At 32.2% G+C, this 19,368-nt stretch overlaps 7 protein-coding genes across 7 annotated transcripts; 3 read left to right on the top strand and 4 right to left on the bottom strand.

Moving 5' to 3' along the window:
* Positions 1–12: 12 nt before the first annotated feature.
* Positions 13–9,000, bottom strand: CSF1 (Csf1p; the record flags this gene model as incomplete). The annotated part of the gene is made up of 1 exon (XM_001642848.1): positions 13–9,000. One exon carries the CDS (start codon positions 8,998–9,000, stop codon positions 13–15), a length of 8,988 nt encoding a protein of 2,995 aa, XP_001642898.1.
* Positions 9,001–9,542: 542 nt separating this feature from the next.
* FOB1 (replication fork barrier binding protein FOB1) lies at positions 9,543–10,916 on the top strand (the record flags this gene model as incomplete). Its single annotated transcript, XM_001642847.1, has 1 exon — positions 9,543–10,916. One exon carries the CDS (start codon positions 9,543–9,545, stop codon positions 10,914–10,916), a length of 1,374 nt encoding a protein of 457 aa, XP_001642897.1.
* A 41-nt stretch (positions 10,917–10,957) lies between these two features.
* Kpol_392p5 (uncharacterized protein) lies at positions 10,958–12,496 on the bottom strand (the record flags this gene model as incomplete). Its single annotated transcript, XM_001642846.1, has 1 exon — positions 10,958–12,496. The coding sequence occupies one exon, from the start codon at positions 12,494–12,496 to the stop codon at positions 10,958–10,960; it is 1,539 nt and encodes a 512-aa protein (XP_001642896.1).
* A 1,431-nt stretch (positions 12,497–13,927) lies between these two features.
* On the top strand, positions 13,928–14,773 carry GEP5 (Gep5p; the record flags this gene model as incomplete). Its single annotated transcript, XM_001642845.1, has 1 exon — positions 13,928–14,773. One exon carries the CDS (start codon positions 13,928–13,930, stop codon positions 14,771–14,773), a length of 846 nt encoding a protein of 281 aa, XP_001642895.1.
* Positions 14,774–14,849: 76 nt separating this feature from the next.
* Positions 14,850–15,695, bottom strand: MRPL1 (mitochondrial 54S ribosomal protein uL1m; the record flags this gene model as incomplete). Its single annotated transcript, XM_001642844.1, has 1 exon — positions 14,850–15,695. One exon carries the CDS (start codon positions 15,693–15,695, stop codon positions 14,850–14,852), a length of 846 nt encoding a protein of 281 aa, XP_001642894.1.
* A 409-nt stretch (positions 15,696–16,104) lies between these two features.
* TMA64 (Tma64p) lies at positions 16,105–17,805 on the bottom strand (the record flags this gene model as incomplete). Its single annotated transcript, XM_001642843.1, has 1 exon — positions 16,105–17,805. The coding sequence occupies one exon, from the start codon at positions 17,803–17,805 to the stop codon at positions 16,105–16,107; it is 1,701 nt and encodes a 566-aa protein (XP_001642893.1).
* Positions 17,806–18,096: 291 nt separating this feature from the next.
* On the top strand, positions 18,097–19,368 carry APC4 (anaphase promoting complex subunit 4; the record flags this gene model as incomplete). Its single annotated transcript, XM_001642842.1, has 1 exon — positions 18,097–19,368. A coding segment is annotated over one exon (1,272 nt), but the record flags the coding sequence as incomplete, so codon positions are not given.

Here is a 19,368-nt window from a genome sequence, read left to right as displayed (position 1 = left end):
AGTGTATTATTATTAGGAATCACCTAAAACTTTTGCATATTCCTTTTGAGCTACGTGAACTATTTTTTGAATCAGAATTATTGCAGTTTGGTGCGTAACACGAGGGAACTTCTTTCTATTAACACCAAACCATTCTAACGGTGGTGTGGCATCTTCAAGATCCTTGATTTTAGGCATTTCAATTTGTGGCTCCTTGAGTGGAACATATATAAATTTATCTTCCTCACTGTATTCATTATTATCATTATCAGCATTTGAAGATTCTGATCTCAACATTTCTAATTCTTCTGATGAAACTAAAGGAGATGGTTCTCCAATAATCCCCGGTACTAGCTGTGGCTCTTTATCACCCTTTAATTGAGCTCTACGAACAGCCAATGATTTGACATGTGTTGCCCATACTTCTTTTATAAAGTTTACTGGTCCTAAGTTCCACCTTACCGATATTTTATCATGAAATTTACAGGCAAATAGATATTCGATGATCTTGCTATTTTCAAGTTGCCATGTTGTCATACCTACAAATAATTTAGGAATACTTAAAATCTTTCCACCAGAAAGCTTCATGGCATATATCATATAATCATCTACGGATATTTCTGAAACAGCTTCCTCATCTAATTCTTCATTAGATTTAGATAGTGATAGAGTAGCTTTATAAATCTTCATTTGAAGATCTGTCATCAACTTTTCACCAGATTGAGTTACCGATCTTGCTGAAACATTTTCAACAGTCGTGACAATTACTTCAACATCAAATAATGAAATTGGGGATATTTGTACTTGCATCTTGTGGATTTCGATTCCAACGTCAGTTCGTAATAGATTTAATGACTTCAATATATCAGTATAAGATATAGAAGATTTCTGAGGTGGTGGGTTTGATTCCAATAAAGTTTCAATATAAGAATTTCTACTATCTTGTCTTGTTCTTGAAATTGTATTGGAGATGTCTAAGATATTGGATGCTACCAAAGCAGTTGAACATATATCTATTTCATCGCAGACCAAATGTAATTTTAATAAATCTGGTAGGTTTCCGATCAAATCTTTTTCACTCTCCAAGTTGAATAAAATATTATGAACCCTACCAATTAAGAACATATGATAATCAAATGCAGCCTTTACTGCTACATTTTCAACATTCAAAGTAATATCAACTAATGGAGATTGGTCTAATTTTTCATTTTCCACATATCTGACATTCAATATCCAACTAATATTTGCAACATCAATTAAACCACCAAGTCTACCAACAGATGTTAACGACAAACTATCAGTAAAAAAACGTAGTGCCTTTCTTCTGTCTTGGAAATGATTTGTTGAAATCCAATTTTTCTTTAGCTTCAACGATAAATTACCTAATGATGGACCCAGGTGGATATCACCGTTAATATCTGTAATAATGACAGTAAATGACCAAGGGATGATGGTAGTATTTGAGCTTGACTTCGTTGATGAGGAAACCCTGCTTTCTGGTTTCTTAACTGGTACACTCTTTTGAGGTCTTAGTTTAATCAATCTCTTCAAATTCCAAATATCAAGGAACACCATTAAATTCTGTAGCTGTTTAATATTAAAATAAAGGCTAACATCGGAGATTAGAGTGGTACCATAAATATCAGGATGTGTAAATAAGGTTGTAATATCTACAAAGTCAACAGAGAACGACGCTGTTGGTTCTGTTGAAAATTCATGATTGATAGATGTTTTAATATCATTAACAGTCAATGAGCATGATAAAGGTTCTGTTGGATCATCATCATTCGTGATAATACTAAAAACAAAAGATTCAAATCCAACATTAGCATGAACTTTGGCAACAGGTTCACAACTCAAGCTGACCTTTTGTTTACCTGCTGAAATGCTAAATGAAACATCGAAATCTTCCAAAATTCTTTTATAATCTATAGGCGGTGAAACAGTTTTGGGTGCAGGAGGTTGCTCCTTAGGACTGAATTTTGCTACCATCTCATGTACACTCTCCCCAAATTCAGTTAAAAATGATGCAAACTGAGAAAGCAACGTATTGTATGTAGGCTCGATATTTATAAAAGATCTGATCCAATGTGGTTTTTTCATATCAATACGGTATTTGTAATCTACATCAATAATAACCTTTGGTGTTGTTATTTCAATTGCATGTTCTGTATCAATATGGTTACCACGAACAGGATAGACTGTGAAAACACCCCCATCATAAATACATTGACAGTTAATTCTTTGGACTTTTGAAAAAAATAGCGAGAACTTTGTAGATATATCATCTTCTCCAACTTTCTTTTCTGCTTCAACATTCATCTCTCGTACTGTTTCCTTCTTGATCATTTGAAAATGTTGCACTGACTCGATTGTCAAATTAATTATCGTAGCAAAGTTTGATAAAAATCTCACATCAATAGTTTCACCATAAAATCTAACAAACAACTGCTTCATAGCATCAACTTCCTTTAACCAGTACAAAATTTGTAAATTTGGCAGGTAACTTCTATTATATTTTTCTTTTTCATTTCCTTGAGAGTAAAATGTGTCTGAAGAAAATCCATTAGCAATAGAGAAGAAACCATCCACTACTGTTAGTTTCCCATATGAATCTTCATAAGCTGAGAAAAGTCTATCATAACCCATTATTAAACCAGGATAACTAGATTGCGAATTTTCAAATATCCAACCAATACAAAAATTATAGGATAGAAAATGTATTGAATATTCAATCAATGGAGCGCCTATTAGGTTTTCAGACACCACTGAAGCCTTTTTCTTCGTTTTAAAAATTTGTAATCTAGTATGCTCCTTGTAGTACTTAAATGAAGATGACGTCTGAAATACACCCTGCAAAATTTTGAGTAATGATTCAGGATTTAAACATACTCTAAAGTGCGAACTTTCCACCTCAAATGACCTTTTAGAGTTTAATATTTTTGTTTCAGTTGATAAATTAACTGAAAAGTCAAGGACCTTTGATACTTGGTTATTAACTTCAGGACTCTTGATCATGAACAATGTATTTTGGAGGGCTAAATTACAAGTAATCTTTTCTTTTAGCTGTTGTGGATTCATATAGACATTACTAAATGTTGCAAGCAATGAATGCAATTCTAAAATGAAATATGATGTATCAACAGGAAACAACAAACCAAAATACGTTAAATCAAAGTTAACCATAAATTTATACGGATTATCAACAGCACTGGTTCTAACTTCTCTATTAGAAGAAAAAAGTGTGTTTAAAGTCTTTATTGATTCCAAACTTTGCTCAAATGTTTTTTCGTCTTGAAGTAAACTGTTTGTAATTTTCTTTGGATCCGCCAGTGTCAGTTTTATTAAAGATGTCACGATATTTATGGTTATTAACTTTGATTTGCTATCAGTAAGCATGGCCTCTAAATTAATATCTTGATAGGAAAGACGGAAATATTGTACACCATTTTGGTACGAAGTTAAATATAAATCGGCATCCAATATACTGAATATGGTATCATTATCACCTTCTCTATTAAAAACAATTTTTAATTCTTTCATTGAATGTTTTACAGTAAATGGAGACAGTATCACAATCTCGCTACTAATATCAAATATATTGATGTCAAATGAAATATCAATTTTCTTGGTTGAAAATATCGGGGAAGTTGATGTATGTCTCTTTTTATTGTCTTTGTCTGTAAGACGCCCTGTAATTTTACTTATTTCTCTCTCGAATTCACGCAAAAATACCACTAAATTCTTTGTATTGGGCAATGCTTTAAAACGCAAATGTGACGATTTAACATTCACTAAAATTGTTGGTTTTTTCACCAAAAGCTCGGCAATTACTGATATGAATAAATCATCTAGATGTGCATCCAAAAGAATTAATTCGTTGTGTTTTAACCACAATTCAGTTCTTGTCGCGTAATAGACAATTGAACCAGATGCATTCGCGACATCTCTGGCATTTTCAAAAAAACCTGATATTTTTCCATTTTTAATACGAGATATAAGCTTTGTATTAGCTGCAGCTAATGTGAGTTCTCCTTTCTCAACTATAAGGACAATATTAATTTTGAAAAATTTTGGAATTGAAAAATCCGTTGACTTCTCACTCCTAATTTTTGCCTTATCTTCTGAGTATAATTTCTTTAATCTTATTAATTGATCACCAAGTTCACCTTTAAAAGTCCCAACTGTACCAGTTATATCATATATCTTATCATTTTTATTTGCAGTTGCAGCTTTCGGCTCCTCGTCGGATAACATTTGATCTATAATAACGTTTATTCTTGTTACTACAATATTATGATCAACAGCATATCTTTGACTATAAATAGTAAAATAAAATGACTCCATACCGATCTTTGTTGTGTTATTAATTAGATTCTTTTCAATATCAGGTAAAAATACTCTTCTATAGATATAAGAACGCGCCACATCGGAGACTTCCCAATTCCTCCAATTTGAAAAAACTGATAGAAATACATTTTTGGGGTCACTATCAGAATAGACATGCCTGGCTTCAACGAAAGCAATACTTGATTTTTCCCAACCTTCCGGCAAATAATTCAGAATATGCCGTAACCTGGTTACAATTCTCCAACTTCTATTTTCTCTAACATGGCTATTTGATAAACGCATAATCAAAGCTGGTTTTGTTATGACATATGGATCATGATCAATCTGATAATATTCACTTGCGGTAGTTAATTTGGATATCAAGGATTTTTGTAAGGTAACATCACGTTTCTGTAATAAATCAACTGAACCTTTCAAATTATAAAAAAATTCCACCTGTTTATTCAAGTATTTGATTAGCCAGCTTGTTTGAGATCCATCTACCGTTATATCTGTCGATAAAATATTAATTGAATTACTCTGTGCAGTATTGGTACATGACCAAACTTCCAAACCTTCTACTGTTAGAGAAAGGGCAGGTGGTCTTTCATATTCAATTTCTTCGTATTGCGTTTCAGAAAAGCTGCACCTTAAGGATTTCAACTTACTTAATATTGTTCTCTCTTCTAAACTTCGTTGATTAAAATCATCGAATATCCTTTGTCTCATCTCAAAATCTAACTTATCCAAATATATTTCAATTCCTTCAGAATTACGAGATCCCCAAAATATATCTACATAGGAAATTTTCAACTTCAGATTTGTTTCTCTTAATAATACTTTTTTCGGACTACCTAGTCTTCTCACAATGATCATTTCTATTTCATCAATAATGTCAACCATGTTTTCTGAATACAATTTTGTAGACATACTGTCGATAAAATCAGAAAATAACGGATTTATATCAACCCTTATGTATTCCACATTTAAAATGTAGTTATCATATTCATATTTAGGGTCATAATTGACAGTGTTTTTCTCTTCAGCTTTAAAAATAGCCTTTTCAGATATATAAGTATCAACGCGATACTCATTAAATAAAGAACTCGTATCTAAATTATTGATAGATCTGATGTTTAAAAAAGGGTTTTCAAGTAAATCTGAATACTCTTTCAAAAAGTCTTCAACTAGGAAATCAATTGTGTTTGGTAGCATTGGAATTGGTAATATAGGAATTGAAAATGATGGAGTGATGCCACCATAGAGCTCATTATAAAGGAATGACTCTTGGTACATCGTCGGCAAAATAAAAAAACACCTGTGATAAGGGGAATCATGTAAAGTAATATATGTTCTTTGGCCATTAAGTGAATTTCTGAAATCTTCTTTTATCACAAAATTGGTGAAGTCAATTTTTGTTTTGAATCCGAGTAATATTGGCTTTATTGTGGGATTTCTTACATCGAAAATAGAAATGGAAAACTCCGGTATTTTCAAATTTATTCTCTTTGAATATCTTTCGTTTTGAAAATCGATTGAGTTCAGTTTTAGCTTAAGTATTTCCAAAGAAGCTTGCTTTTGGGAAACATCATCGGAAACCAAAATAAGAACTTTTTCACCATATAAAGTTAGTAATGTCATGTCATCGGACGATTCAACTTTATATACCAACTTGTTCTCAAGGTTACTATAACCGAACCCTAGTTTTGTAAATAAACCGAAAAAGCTAGATAGAAACTCGATATTAGAATCAATAATCAATGAGCCAAAATCAATGCTCCATTGACAAAAATAAGTCAATTTGTTTGGAGGAAGACCAAACATTCTATGAGCGTGAATAGTAACATCTGAAAGTGTTCCATGTACTATATTTAAATTATGATCTGGATCTCGGACATATCTGAAGATCTCATCAGGGGAAAAATTGAGAAATCGATTTATCTTCATATCATACAAATTTGTCAGAAAATCCATGTAATAATTAGATCCTCTAAAACTTATCATTAACTCAGAAAATAATAGTGAAGAACATAAATTACCGTTGTATAAACCTTCCGGTAAAATTAACGCACCATCCCAAACTCTAAATGTGAACCAAATGTCTAACTCATTTTCTGTACGGAGGACATCAGCCCTACGAACATGTGGCTTGGATAAATCTTGCTCCTTTGTATATAAAACAGTGTCGTCACTGGACGAATTTTGGACAGAACTAGTTGTGGAATAAGTGAAACTACCCTGTTCATCATTTGAGCGTTTATTGTTCTTTTGCAAAATTTCTGAATATTCTTCAGATGTTATGAAATGAACAAAATCACCAAAGTAATTGGCCTGTACATTCATGAGGTATCTGATAACTACACCATAGCAAAACAAAGTGGTAGATCTGCTTGTACATTCCATTGTTATTGTATCCACGTTATCTATGTCCAGATCTGAATATATTAAATATGAGCCTTCAATCCCAAAATCAAAAGCTCGTCCTACTTCTTTATCCTTCATAAATTCACTTAAAGTATTCCATGGCGGTGTATTTAACAATAAGCGAAACATTGGAGTATAAATATTAAAGGCTATTTCAGTATAAGGTTGGGAAATTAATAAATTTGGTATTAAAGAATCAATGTGTAATTCATCTCCATGTAGGGATAGATAACAATTCTCATTAAAGTCCAAAGGATTATTCACAATATTTCTGTCATTTACATTTAAATAAATAGAATAGCCTTCGATATCCCAATTAAGGGAATACGTGAATGGTCTGAAAAGTTCGTAAGGTGTTGGGTCTTCTGAGGCAAAATCGGAAAACATGTCACTGAATAGCGAAATATGCTCCTTCAATAAGAATGTTTCTAACTGTTTAGCAATAATATCAAATTTCCAATCTGCCTGACTATTCCACCCTAAAGGGTAACCAATATCTGCTACAACATCAAACTCTTTACTCTTCAGTAATATGTCATGATTGACACTTGTTGTTACTTCCATATCAAGGAAATGAATATCAAAGTTATTTCCAAGTCCGTCTATAGTTGGAATTAATGAAAAATTAAAAGTCGCTTGTGTACCTTTGTTCAGATTGAAATCAAGCCATCCAAACGGCCTAAAATCGTCATTTGTTTTTACAAATTGTTTTATAAATTCTTTATCTTTGCTTGGTTCTCTAGTTGGTATTCTCCAAGATGATTCGTCAATAATATGAACTGACATTTTGAAAACTGTATGAATCCGCCTAGACCCAGGTTCTAATTTCTTAATTGGTATTTGGTTCTTAGATACTACAGGTGAAAGCATTCTAATTAAATAGGAAACCTGCCTATTTGTCCATGGACCGTAGTAAATTGATGCTTTTGAGACCTGTAAATCCACTAAAAATTCTGGAGGACTACCACTATTTCCAATATCTGGGCCATCTTTCTTGACGTTTGTCTGGTGTGCACCATGAGGGACTATACCAGGAGAATCTAAATAGTATGATAACGTAAAGTTAGGACATTTTAAAATTGAACTGAATTTTGCATATTCCCTATTTAGAAAATCATAAGAGGCTTCATCCAAACCATAACGACCAGCATCTCGTAGATTATCCTTGTAAAGAGATAGACCTCTCCATTTGTTTACAAACATACTTTCAACATCATGCTCTTTTTTCTTCATATGTTTATGGTATATTTTAGTGAAAGGATTGGGTATCATGTCCATTATATCGATAAAAGTATTCCAAATTCTTGATAACTTACCTTTATCAATATCTAATTCATTGGTAAATTCAGAATCATATGCCAAATTTGGTTTAACAGATATGTTAACGTCCTGAAATTTCATGGTAACTTTTGATTTATATAAATCTATTTTTTCATTTGCATGGGAGACATCTAAAACACCATTACAATTTTCATAACTTGCTACAACTAGGGAAGGGGTGAATCGGTTACCTAATGTTACAGCACCATGTATTAATCTTAACTGGATAGGTAAAAAATTAAAAAGAATTGATTTCCTTTCATCTTTATTTTTTTTATAGGTTCTATCATTTATTACTGTTGATTCTGAACTATTTTCAGTGGTTACTGATTCGAAATAATCTTTATCCATTGAATTGACATTCGTATCTTCACTAACGATATCACCTAAATCATGTTCATTTAAGAAACTACTAAATTTTTCTCTTTCTTCTTTTGTGAATAATCTCAATACATTTTCGTATGCAGCTTTTCTATTATAAACGAATACTTCGAATCCTTTACATTCGATTAATATTGTACAGGGCAATTTTGAATTTTTCTCTATAGTCATTGAGTTTGATGCATCTGACCCTTGGCTTTGTTCTGAAGACAAATTTGCTTGCACTTTATACTCTACTTCTCTTGAATTCAGTAACCAATATCGCCACTTTATTCGACACTCCAAAAAAGATAGTGTAAAGTCTTGATTTATAATAGACATATTCTTAATAAATACTGTACCACCCAAAAAGGAAACCCTTATGGATTCAATATTAATTTTAACTTTATATTTCTTCCATATTGACCAGTGCAATATAAATGTGAATATAGCACCAAACACTCTAGGGAGATAAAAAATGACGGTCAATGATGCAATACATGTTAAAACCCAATATGCTAAAAAAACCCAACTAAAATACTTTTCTCTCCCTAATGAGATACTAGCAAACTGACTATCAACCTCCATAACTTAATGAAATATGAGTATAATTATGTTTTTAGGTTCTTTCTATAATCCCCTCCAACCAACCATAAAATGATATGACAACTTTAAAACAACCAATATTAAAAAATAGTCATCAACACCCCTAATTGATATACTATAGAATGTCTTTCTCTAGATTTAAACAATCAAATTATCTTTATAATTAACTAATGTGATGAGGTATTGATCTTTCTAAAATATTTAAAGGCTTTTTTAATTTTGGCATTCGATATCTTAAATATTAAAAAGATGAAAAATTGAAAGTACTTTCAAGATGTTAAAGCATGTTCTAATGATGTTTAACAAAGATTCAAGTGGGATTGGATAGCTATCGGTAAAGTGTGTATATTAGTTTTTGGTCTTTTGGTTTGAATTATTTGGTTATTTTTTCTTGGTTGAAGTTTGGGTTTGTATAAGAGGAACTGAGATTTAGAAGAATTAAGGTTGAGTTTTGATAAATTATTATAATCATCAAACAATTGTGTTGCGTTAAAGAAAATATTGGGTGTCCAGTTATTCTAAATATGAGAATTAATACAAGATCTGTTCAAAAAAGCAAGAGTTTGAAAGAAAAAAATGGAGCAGTAGGCATAGTACCAAATTTAACTGAATTGAAGAAGAGCAGGAGCAAGAGTAAGGACAAAAGCAAGATCGATGATGAGGAACCGGCTATATCTCTTCCTCGTTCGCATCTTAAAGAATTGGTATTGCCAGAAATAAAGAATTTAGATGAGCTTATAAGTGAATCTGGGTTGAATAAGGAATTGTTTAATCGAGGACATCAAGATCTCGCAAAATTTCAAAGTACTATTAATGGTTATTTAAGCCAGCGTATATATGACTTAATACTAACTGATAAATTGACTCCTAAGAAAGTCTCAAGAGAAAAAGTCAAATGGGCTAACAAATCTAATGAAAAGTACTATTTCTTGAAGAATAGATATTATGTTAGTGATAAGGGAACTACAGTGCGTGATCGAAGAAATGATGATAAAATCCTTTGTCCACCAAATAAAGTTTTAGAAGTAGTGCTATGTACACATTTGATTAATGAGCATGCTGCCCATAAGTCAGTACATAGAAATTTGCACAAGCGATATGCAAATATTTCAAGAACAATAACAAGAATTTCACTGCTTTATTGTTCATTTTGTAATCCTAGTGAACATGTAAAACCTTTGAAAAAGTCAAAGAAAAATGAGGTTTATGAAGGTTTATTGCCATTTGAGAGGATCCATATTGAAATATTCAAACCATTTGGAGATGAAAAACTGATCGAAGGAACATATTCACATATTTTATATATTCGAGATTATTATTCAAGATATGTCTGGTTATACCCATTAAAAAAGACAGCGTTTAAAGAATTAACCCAAACTTTGGTAACATATTTCTTTACAATTACAAAAACACCAATCTACATCGAATCATCAACCATTAATAGAAATGACTTAATTGCCATGGTCCAGAAGATTGCTCTAAAATATGATCTCAGAATAGGTATTGGGATTGGTAATAGTAGTTATTTCCATTATAATGGGCTAGAAACGATGAAACAATTATTATTGTTGCATGAAGATGAATGTCTGGGTGACTGGGGTATGTGCCTGAAATATGGTAAAAATTTGCATAATAACCTTAAGAATAGAAAGGTATTGGGGATGCCTATTAATCTATTGTTGAACAGTGGTATTTCAGAATGCTCTATAAAATATAAATCTAAAAAAAATACTGTTATTGACGAGACATTTCCTCATAATATGATCGTCTTGGATAATGGGAAGAGTGAAATATATTTAGAAGACAACTTAACCTCAACACCTGTAATAGATGAAAAAAATATAGAACCAGTAGGATATGAATATTATGAGAACCCGATTAACACACTAACAAATTAAAATTGTTGAATATATAATTTATATAAATCTAATATAACCACCTAATCACGATATTTGTCGTAAAATTCAGCATGGAATTTGTTCCAACGATCAATCCATTCAGTACCAGGGGCTAAGAATGTTGTTCTTAAGTGGTAGGTACCCGGTTGTTGTCCAAATCCTGAACCAGGAACTGTACAGATACCGGTTGCTTCTAGTAATGCTTTACAGTAAAATTCATCAGGTGTAATGTCAAGTTCTTGAGATTTCTGTAATACTTTGAATGGCAAATCGATTTTTGGAAATAAGTACATTGCACCTTCAGGTTTTTGACATGAAACACCTTCCATTGAGTTGAATGCTTCCCATAATAAGATTGCTCTGTTTGATAAATCATTTAAAATAGTTGAACGTTCCAATTGATCTTGTTCGTAAGATTCATCTCCCTTTTGAGGTGGGGAAACCATCAAGTCAACTAAAGCTTGGCCGGTAACAACTGGACATAGAGAAATAGAACATAATTTTAGAATTACTTGCTTAATTTCTGGATTGAAACCGGTCAATTCCATGTAACCACCCCTTTGACCACATTCACCAGAAACACCTTTAGAAGTAGAATGTAAAGAGGCTAATTGAACAGTATCATACTCACCAGGAAATGCTTTTTGTAAATTTCTTAGAACCTTCTTCATAGAATGGAACTTAGCATTGTTGAAGACGTTTTCTTGATAGACTTCATCGGCAATAATAACTATACCATGAGTGGCAGCAACTTCAATGATTTTTTCCATTGATTCAACAGATAAGATTGAACCAGTAGGGTTACCTGGGTTGATGATAACCAATGCAGTTGGTTTAATGCCCTTGTCAAGAGAATCATTAATGACTTCTTCGATTTCATTAATGTCCGTAGACCAACCTTTTGATTCATCTAAATAATATGGAAGAGCATGAGCATTGTTCAAAGCTAATGTTGCAGTATAAAGTGGGTATTGTGGGATTGGGATTAATACACCACTTTTTTCATTTTTACATAGAATTGATAATAGATAATCAACAGCAGAAGAAGCACCAGCGGTCAAAAAAATGTCATTAGGAGTAGAAATTTCACCATCATCTCTCTTTGTAATAAAATTAGCAACGGTTTTTCTGATAGCTGGGATACCTTGAGAAGAAGAATACGAGCCAACAGAACCAATTTCCTTTAATAACTTTCTTGCACGTTCAATTGCATCTTTCTTGAAAATATTTGAACCGGATTCTAATAATTCTGGGTATTGTAAAATAGACAAAACCTGTCTGTAAAAAGTCAATGGTTTTTGTTTCAACTGTTGAGGATTACCAATATTAGCATTGATCACAGTATCAAAAGGTAATTTTTGACCAGCCTCTAAATAAAGCTTTAATTCCTCAGCTCTCAAAGGAATTGAACCTCTCACAGCATATTTAGCCTTCAATACATTTTTATTCAAATCATCCATACGCAACTTCTGAGCAGGATAAACATTGTGCTTATGTTCATATAACGTAGTAGATAAAGTTAAACGTCTAACACCAACCCTTCTAACCAAAGAAATAGAACAATTACCACTTCTCAACATAGTTCAGTTATTGTCTCAGCAGCAAAGCCTTGTCGATTTAAATTCAATGATGGGAAAACCTTCCTTTAAACAAAGCAACTAGATTATATCGATCTACTTACTAACTCAATAGGAAAATGAGCCCAATTGACCTTATAATGCCACTATAATACATTATATATGACTAACTACTGATGAATCAAATCAAAATTAAAAGATTTTTCTTATTCAAAAAGGTCTTCGATGCTTTGGAATATTTCATTTCATCAACTGTCGTTGCTTAATGGCCGATTGATAAAGGCTGCCTGAACTGCAAATTATAACGAGAAGAGGTCAATGGAAACAGTAAAATGGTATAGTTTGAATGATCTGTGTTAGTTCTGATCATTTCTGATCGGTTTGAGGTTTATCAGTTGTTTGTACTCAATAGGAAGTTTTATTTATTGTTATTGGAGGCCTTTTAAATGAGTCATTTGGTAATAATTGTTGTCATGAATAATGGCTTTTGATATCGATCGATATTTTACTTTATAAAGTAGATTCTTGTGAGAATGCGGTATTATATTGTACTATTTTAATGATGTAATGTACTTTTTGTCTTTGTTGTGAAGCTGCTGAATGGGAAACTCAAGGTTTATGCTTATCTGGTTAGAGGTAGCGACTGATTCAAATTTGCAATTTAAAAGGGTATAAAACATGAAGATACGAGGATTATTCTGGGAAGGGGGGGGGTTATGGAAGGAATTGAAAATATATCACATTGGGATAGTTATAAATTACTGACATCTGATCAGAGAGAACAATGGTTTCAAAGTGTAGTATTTCACTATCATTCTTGTACAATGTGGACTCTCGCTACCAAAATGTGGAAGAAATAAAAATGTTGATATTGGAACTTTATACTGGTCTATAAGAACAGTTTTGTCATTCTGGAGGGTCATATACAATACATTGATACTCGATACTACTTCTGATTTGTTTGTTTCCTCGATCATTGACAAAAACATATTTATAAGGTTTCAAGATTGTTTCCCAGGGAAGTTGGCTCGCTGTCACGTCTTAATTTAAGATTACCAACATGACTGGAATCCCATACAGAAAATATGGGTTATTTATCATTGTTGTAATTGATAATTGAGGATTGTTGATATACTAATCCCAAGTGTGATTTGTACACAACCATTGGTATACCAATGGTTGTTGTAACTTGGTTATTGTCAATATGTATCATAGCATACGTAGCAGTTGCTAATAAGAAAGCGATGATATCGAAGCTCATCGAATCATTCAATGAATCAAGAATATGTTCAGTCTAAGATTAATTGATGTGAGATGAAATATAAATGATCAATTAATAGTTCAATGGTCATTACCTCGATCACCCGTACTTTTAGAATACCAGGTCTATTATGCTGATTAATTAACACCTCATATTAGCCGTTCTTTATAGATATGACTTCTGTCAAAGACCTGGGAAAGAGATTGAAACCAATACTATTGGAATCATTGGAAAGGTTACCTTTACACAAACCAACGCTTGACATTTTGGAGAGACGAATACATGTAGCTGATTTGCCCTTTATGGAAGAATATGTTGGCATACTGAATGAATATGAAATTTCTAAAATCAATTCAAAGGTTGAAAATGAATCTAGAGCTTTAGAAAAGATAGTCAAAAAGACACATATAGTATGGAATAATGATAAATTTCCGAATCATTTAGAAAAGTTCAAGAATCATTATATGGAGCTTTTGCATCATTGGCCTTATGAATTTCATTCCGACGTGTTAAATATGGCTCGACCTGGAACGGGTTCATTAATTTACCTGTGTCTTAATAATGATGATAGATTCTTTAATTTTTACAAATCTCAAATTAATAATAAATGGTTTAATTCCGTAGATCAATATAAACTGACTGATGAACAGAGAGTGTCTATTTACAATGATATCTTCAAACAGATATTTTTCTTGAAAAGACACACTACAATTTCAGAGGTAAATAAGAACATGGTGCCAATTGTAGAGGTGCCTTTAAAACCAATCGGTTGTGATATCCCTGCATGTAGAATCAAGAATCTTTTCAATAAAAAAGTAGATTATATTTGGAAATTATTGAGTTTGTCATCCCCAGCAATTTCACTTTCACATGAAAAAATAATCATGAATATCTTGGAAGATACAAAAGATAACCGTAGAATAAATAGGTTATACAGGAGATCATTGAAAAACAGTTATGTATTTGACGACACCAACCCTATCGAGATTACCTATCGATATGCATCATTCTTGCAATAAGTAAATTTGTAAGAATCTTTATTAATATTCTATATACACGAGATACAATATATACATAAAATGTAATTTAGTTTATTTAGGCAAAGTCAATTGTGATACCGGGCCCATGAGTTGAGGTGATAGTTGTTTTACCTAACAAACTTGGTTTTTTAGATTTTTGACTACTTAATGTAGTATTATATGCTGATCTAACAGCGATAATATTTTCCAGAATTTGCTTGTCAGAGAAGTTACATCTACCAACAGAAACACTGATGCTATTACCTGTTTGTCTAAATGGCATCAAACCTATACTACCTTTAATTAGAGATGAAACATCTTCTGATACAGTACCTTTCTTGATTGTTGGCAAAACACCACGGGGACCTAAAACTCTAGCTAGTTGAGATGTCAACATAGGTGATATATCTGGAGTTGCGAAAGCCTTATCAAAATCTACAGGCTGTTTTCCAGATTTGATCTTTTCCACAAGATCAGTACCACCTATTAAATGACAATTGTGTTCCTCTTTGATCTTGGCCAATTTTTCAGGATCATTGCTGAAAACTGCAATCTTAACATCTTTGATAGGAGTATTATAAGAGATATTACCATTCAAATTCAAATTTCCCCTTTCTGATACTACATCAGTAGTTATTGTAATTATCTGTTGAGAGATTGGTTGGCCAACTTCAGCTGCTCTCAAATATCTCAAAGCTTGAGAAATTGGCATGTACAATGGATAACTAGAAGCAGGTTTTCTGGCATCTGCCTTACGTTTAGAATGTCTACGTAACTCCCTTCTTTTCAGTTTATCTTTAACAGATTTAGAAACTGGTTTTGCAGAAGCAGTTTCACTAGCAGCCACAGCTTCAGCTAATAGAACCCTGCCTGAATGGTACTCGCATCTACGCGATAAAATACCAAAAGATCTAGATAGCATCTCAATAAAATATAACCTTCGATGGCCACCTGAAATTCACCAATGGTAACCTTGATAACTACTTTTTAGAACCAATTCAATTCAATAAATGTTCATATATTGAATGATTTCGAACCTTGCTTTAAGTAGATTTTAATATACAATTTTTCAACCAGATTTTACAGAGAAACGTGAAAAAAATATCATTCCTGATAGCGCCGTTGATATTTCACAATTTCAAATAGTTAAGGTCCACAAGACATCGAACAGACAGTTAACCAAAGAATAAAGATGATGATTGAACGAGGTTATAAGAGTTCTGAATGCATTATCGTCGAGTTTACATGGAGATATTTAGTTAATGTAGGGGTGTTTATTATCTATTTAATCGAAGTATTGCTATATTAGTCTATCGGATTTGAAATTGGAATCAATTACGTATTTTTTTAGGTTTCAATTTATTTTCAAAATCTATCCATTTCGTTGGGATTGAAAGTGAGTTCAAATGATCGATTATTATTTTGCTATGTGGTCCTTGTACTTGTACTTCCGTTGTCTTTGGTGACGTTGTTGTTTCTCCGATAGTTGTGGAACCACTACATAAACGTCTTAGATCTCCTGCCAAAGCGTCAGCATCTATTCCAAAACTTTCAAAATTAGACACACGGGTTACTATCTTTCTCCCTATCTTCATTTCAGTGACTATCTTGATTCTTGGTGGACTACCTCTCACTGGGTTCTTGGTTAATGGTGTGTCGTCATTTTTGAATAATTGGTATAATTCTGTGAAATTATTTGTGGTGAAAGATTCAATAACTGCAGCTCTGGTAATATGGCGTGGTGGGTTTGTGCTCTTCTTGGTATAGCACATATCATATAGTCTATCGTCAAGGTTCGCCATCTTTGGATTTTTCTTGTCAACCAATTCCTTTTTTTTGATGTATTCGGTTACTGCATTCTTTAACTCGATGGCAGTATACCAATTTTTGTACGGTAGTTCGGTCAACGTCATAAATTGTTTTGCTGAACCCTTTGGAGAATAGAATACTAATGAATACATCATATTTTCTGATTCTTGTCTATTAGAGTTGATTTTTTTACCGCTGTTTGAAGAAGAATTGCTGATTCTATATGGTTCAAATTTTTTCAATTCTTCTTTCTCTTTATTGCTTCCAACAATCGTTAGATCTTCTCCTTTACCTTTCAACTTGATGAATCCCTCTTTCTCAAAATGTTTTAAGAATTTACTTGATTTCTTCCATGATGTCTTCTTAATATTCACCAAATTATGATCTACTGGTGGTAAGTTACGCATTATGTGATTGGAGATAAAACTTGATGAAGGTATAGGAAATGCTAACTTTAAATCATTTGTCAATGTGTAATATAATGATCTAGTGATAAAATGGTCTATATCTTCCACGGTTAATGCACTCTCCTCTTGAGCTAATTCTGAAACATCATTACTGGAAATTTCTGGTATGGAGTCATCTTCAGTTTTTTCTTCTTCTGTGATTATCACTGGACTTTGATCGTTCTCAGTAGCATCTACAGATTTATCTTTCCCGCCAACAATAGTTGGGATATCTCTTTTCATCTTAAAAGCAACGGACATACCATCCCCCCAGTAATGTAACACATTCACAGCAACACCAGTTTTGCCAATAACTGAACTATAACTTGGCATATCCAATTGGACTACACCAACTGCAACAATTGTATTTGGATTATTCCTAGTAGCTATCCCACAAATAGTGGCAGGTACTAAACGACTATCAAAAGGTGGAAGTGTACCTGAAATCATTAAATTGGCACCATTAAAGATATGTTCATTGATCACAATATCATGAGTTAAGACAATTGGTAATAAAGTTGGGTCTTCCCAACAAGTATAAACTGTAGGAAACAGTAATTCGCTATGTTTCTCTTTAAACCATAATGGAGAGCCTTCTTCATCAGTGTAGATCACACCGACCGATGTTTGGGCATTGAAATTCGTCTGTTTAATAACAGATGTTGGGAAATTATAATCAGTAGACCCTGTTTGTGCCTTACATGATTGTAATAATTTCTTTCTTTCAGAATTCTTTAAATTACTTAACGATTTGATATGAGGAGTCTTTTTAAACATGATTAACCAAAAATTCAAAATCGCAACAGAACTGTAACTCCTCTACAAAATGTAGTCCCTTTCAATTGTGCTTGAATGCTCTTTATTCATTACCAATCGTTCTTAATGTATTATTAATCATCATTGTTAACTATAGTATCAAATCTTTCGAAATCGTTTATATAATAAAGGTGAAAAAAATTCGATGAGATGGTTTTAAACATCGTTGACCTTAAATATATAAAACAGAATTGAAGATAGATTTTAAACATAGGTTAGAATAGGATTGGTATCAAGGTATTAGGTAGTTAAATGGTTATTGATTCTGGTATACGGTTGTACTATTCCAAGTACAATCCCTGTTTCCAATTGTATGTCACAAGATCAGATCAAGGTTTAGCGGTGTACAGGATAAAGGATTCATCACAATTGGCACATATATTTATTAAAGATTTTGACACTGTAGCAGGCTATGAGTGGGATAATTACAGTGGTAGATTTATTTCAGTGTTCCTCACTGATGGTACGATCAGGATTTATGATATCTTTAAAAACGGTAGATTAGTATCATACATTCGAAGTAGCTCACAAAAAAATGTGGATTCATGCTTATGGGATCGAGCAGAGTTTTCAATCCCTTCTAAGCTACAATTGTTTGATTCTAATATCATAGAATGTTTGCCTACCCTAATCAAGTTTGTTAAGGATTCTAGGAATATTAATATCATTGATTATTATCCGCCAAATCATTCATGGAGACATGTTGATAAAGAATCTCAAGATACAGATAAAGAAATTGATTTTAGGAATCTATTAGATGTTCATATACAGCATAATCCCAATGAAGATAATTTTACAATTATACTAAATGGTGTATATGAAATTAATGGTATAGTAATGCCGGATATTTCTAAATCAGAAGTTTATCAATTGTTAAAATTACACAATGGTGAATACATGTCATTTTATAAAAATGGTCACTACAGAAAAATCAATTTTAACAATTTGCTTTCCTGTAATGTCAGCAATGGGCTATTGAGTAACATTTTGGAAATAAGAAATTTGAATAGGTATGTCAATGATCACCTGGATTTGATCAAAAGAGAATTAATCATTCCTTATTCTGACTTTGTTAAAAAAATTTGTATTGATGCATATGCAGGAGGAATGACAAAGCTGAATGATGAATTAGAATCGCTGCTATTGACAGGTGAAATTAATAATGAATTTAAAGATTGGTTAGTAAATATTATTGGTGATAGAAATGGTAAAAAATGGAGGAAATTAGGAATGGATATGTTTGAAAAAATAGTAAAGATATTGACATTAGCTATAATACCAAGTTGTGAAAGGTTTATGATATATCTGGAGAGAACGGATGGTTATTTGAATGGATATATGAAAACTGATACCGATTTCTATGATATAATATCATTAAGGGAATATTTCTCTAAACTTATTAGAAATTCTATAACTATTATTAATTCATTGAATAATCAATTGAAATATTTTGAAATATTTTCTGAATGGATTAATGATAAAATTAATGAAATCACTGATGAAGATTATAAAAATAGGGTTTTG

Source organism: Vanderwaltozyma polyspora, genomic scaffold (assembly GCF_000150035.1).
Source record: "Vanderwaltozyma polyspora DSM 70294 KpolScaffold392 genomic scaffold, whole genome shotgun sequence".
Lineage (NCBI taxonomy): Eukaryota > Fungi > Ascomycota > Saccharomycetes > Saccharomycetales > Saccharomycetaceae > Vanderwaltozyma > Vanderwaltozyma polyspora.
Note: the sequence above shows the minus strand (reverse complement) of the source record. Positions and strands in the feature narration are given on the sequence as shown.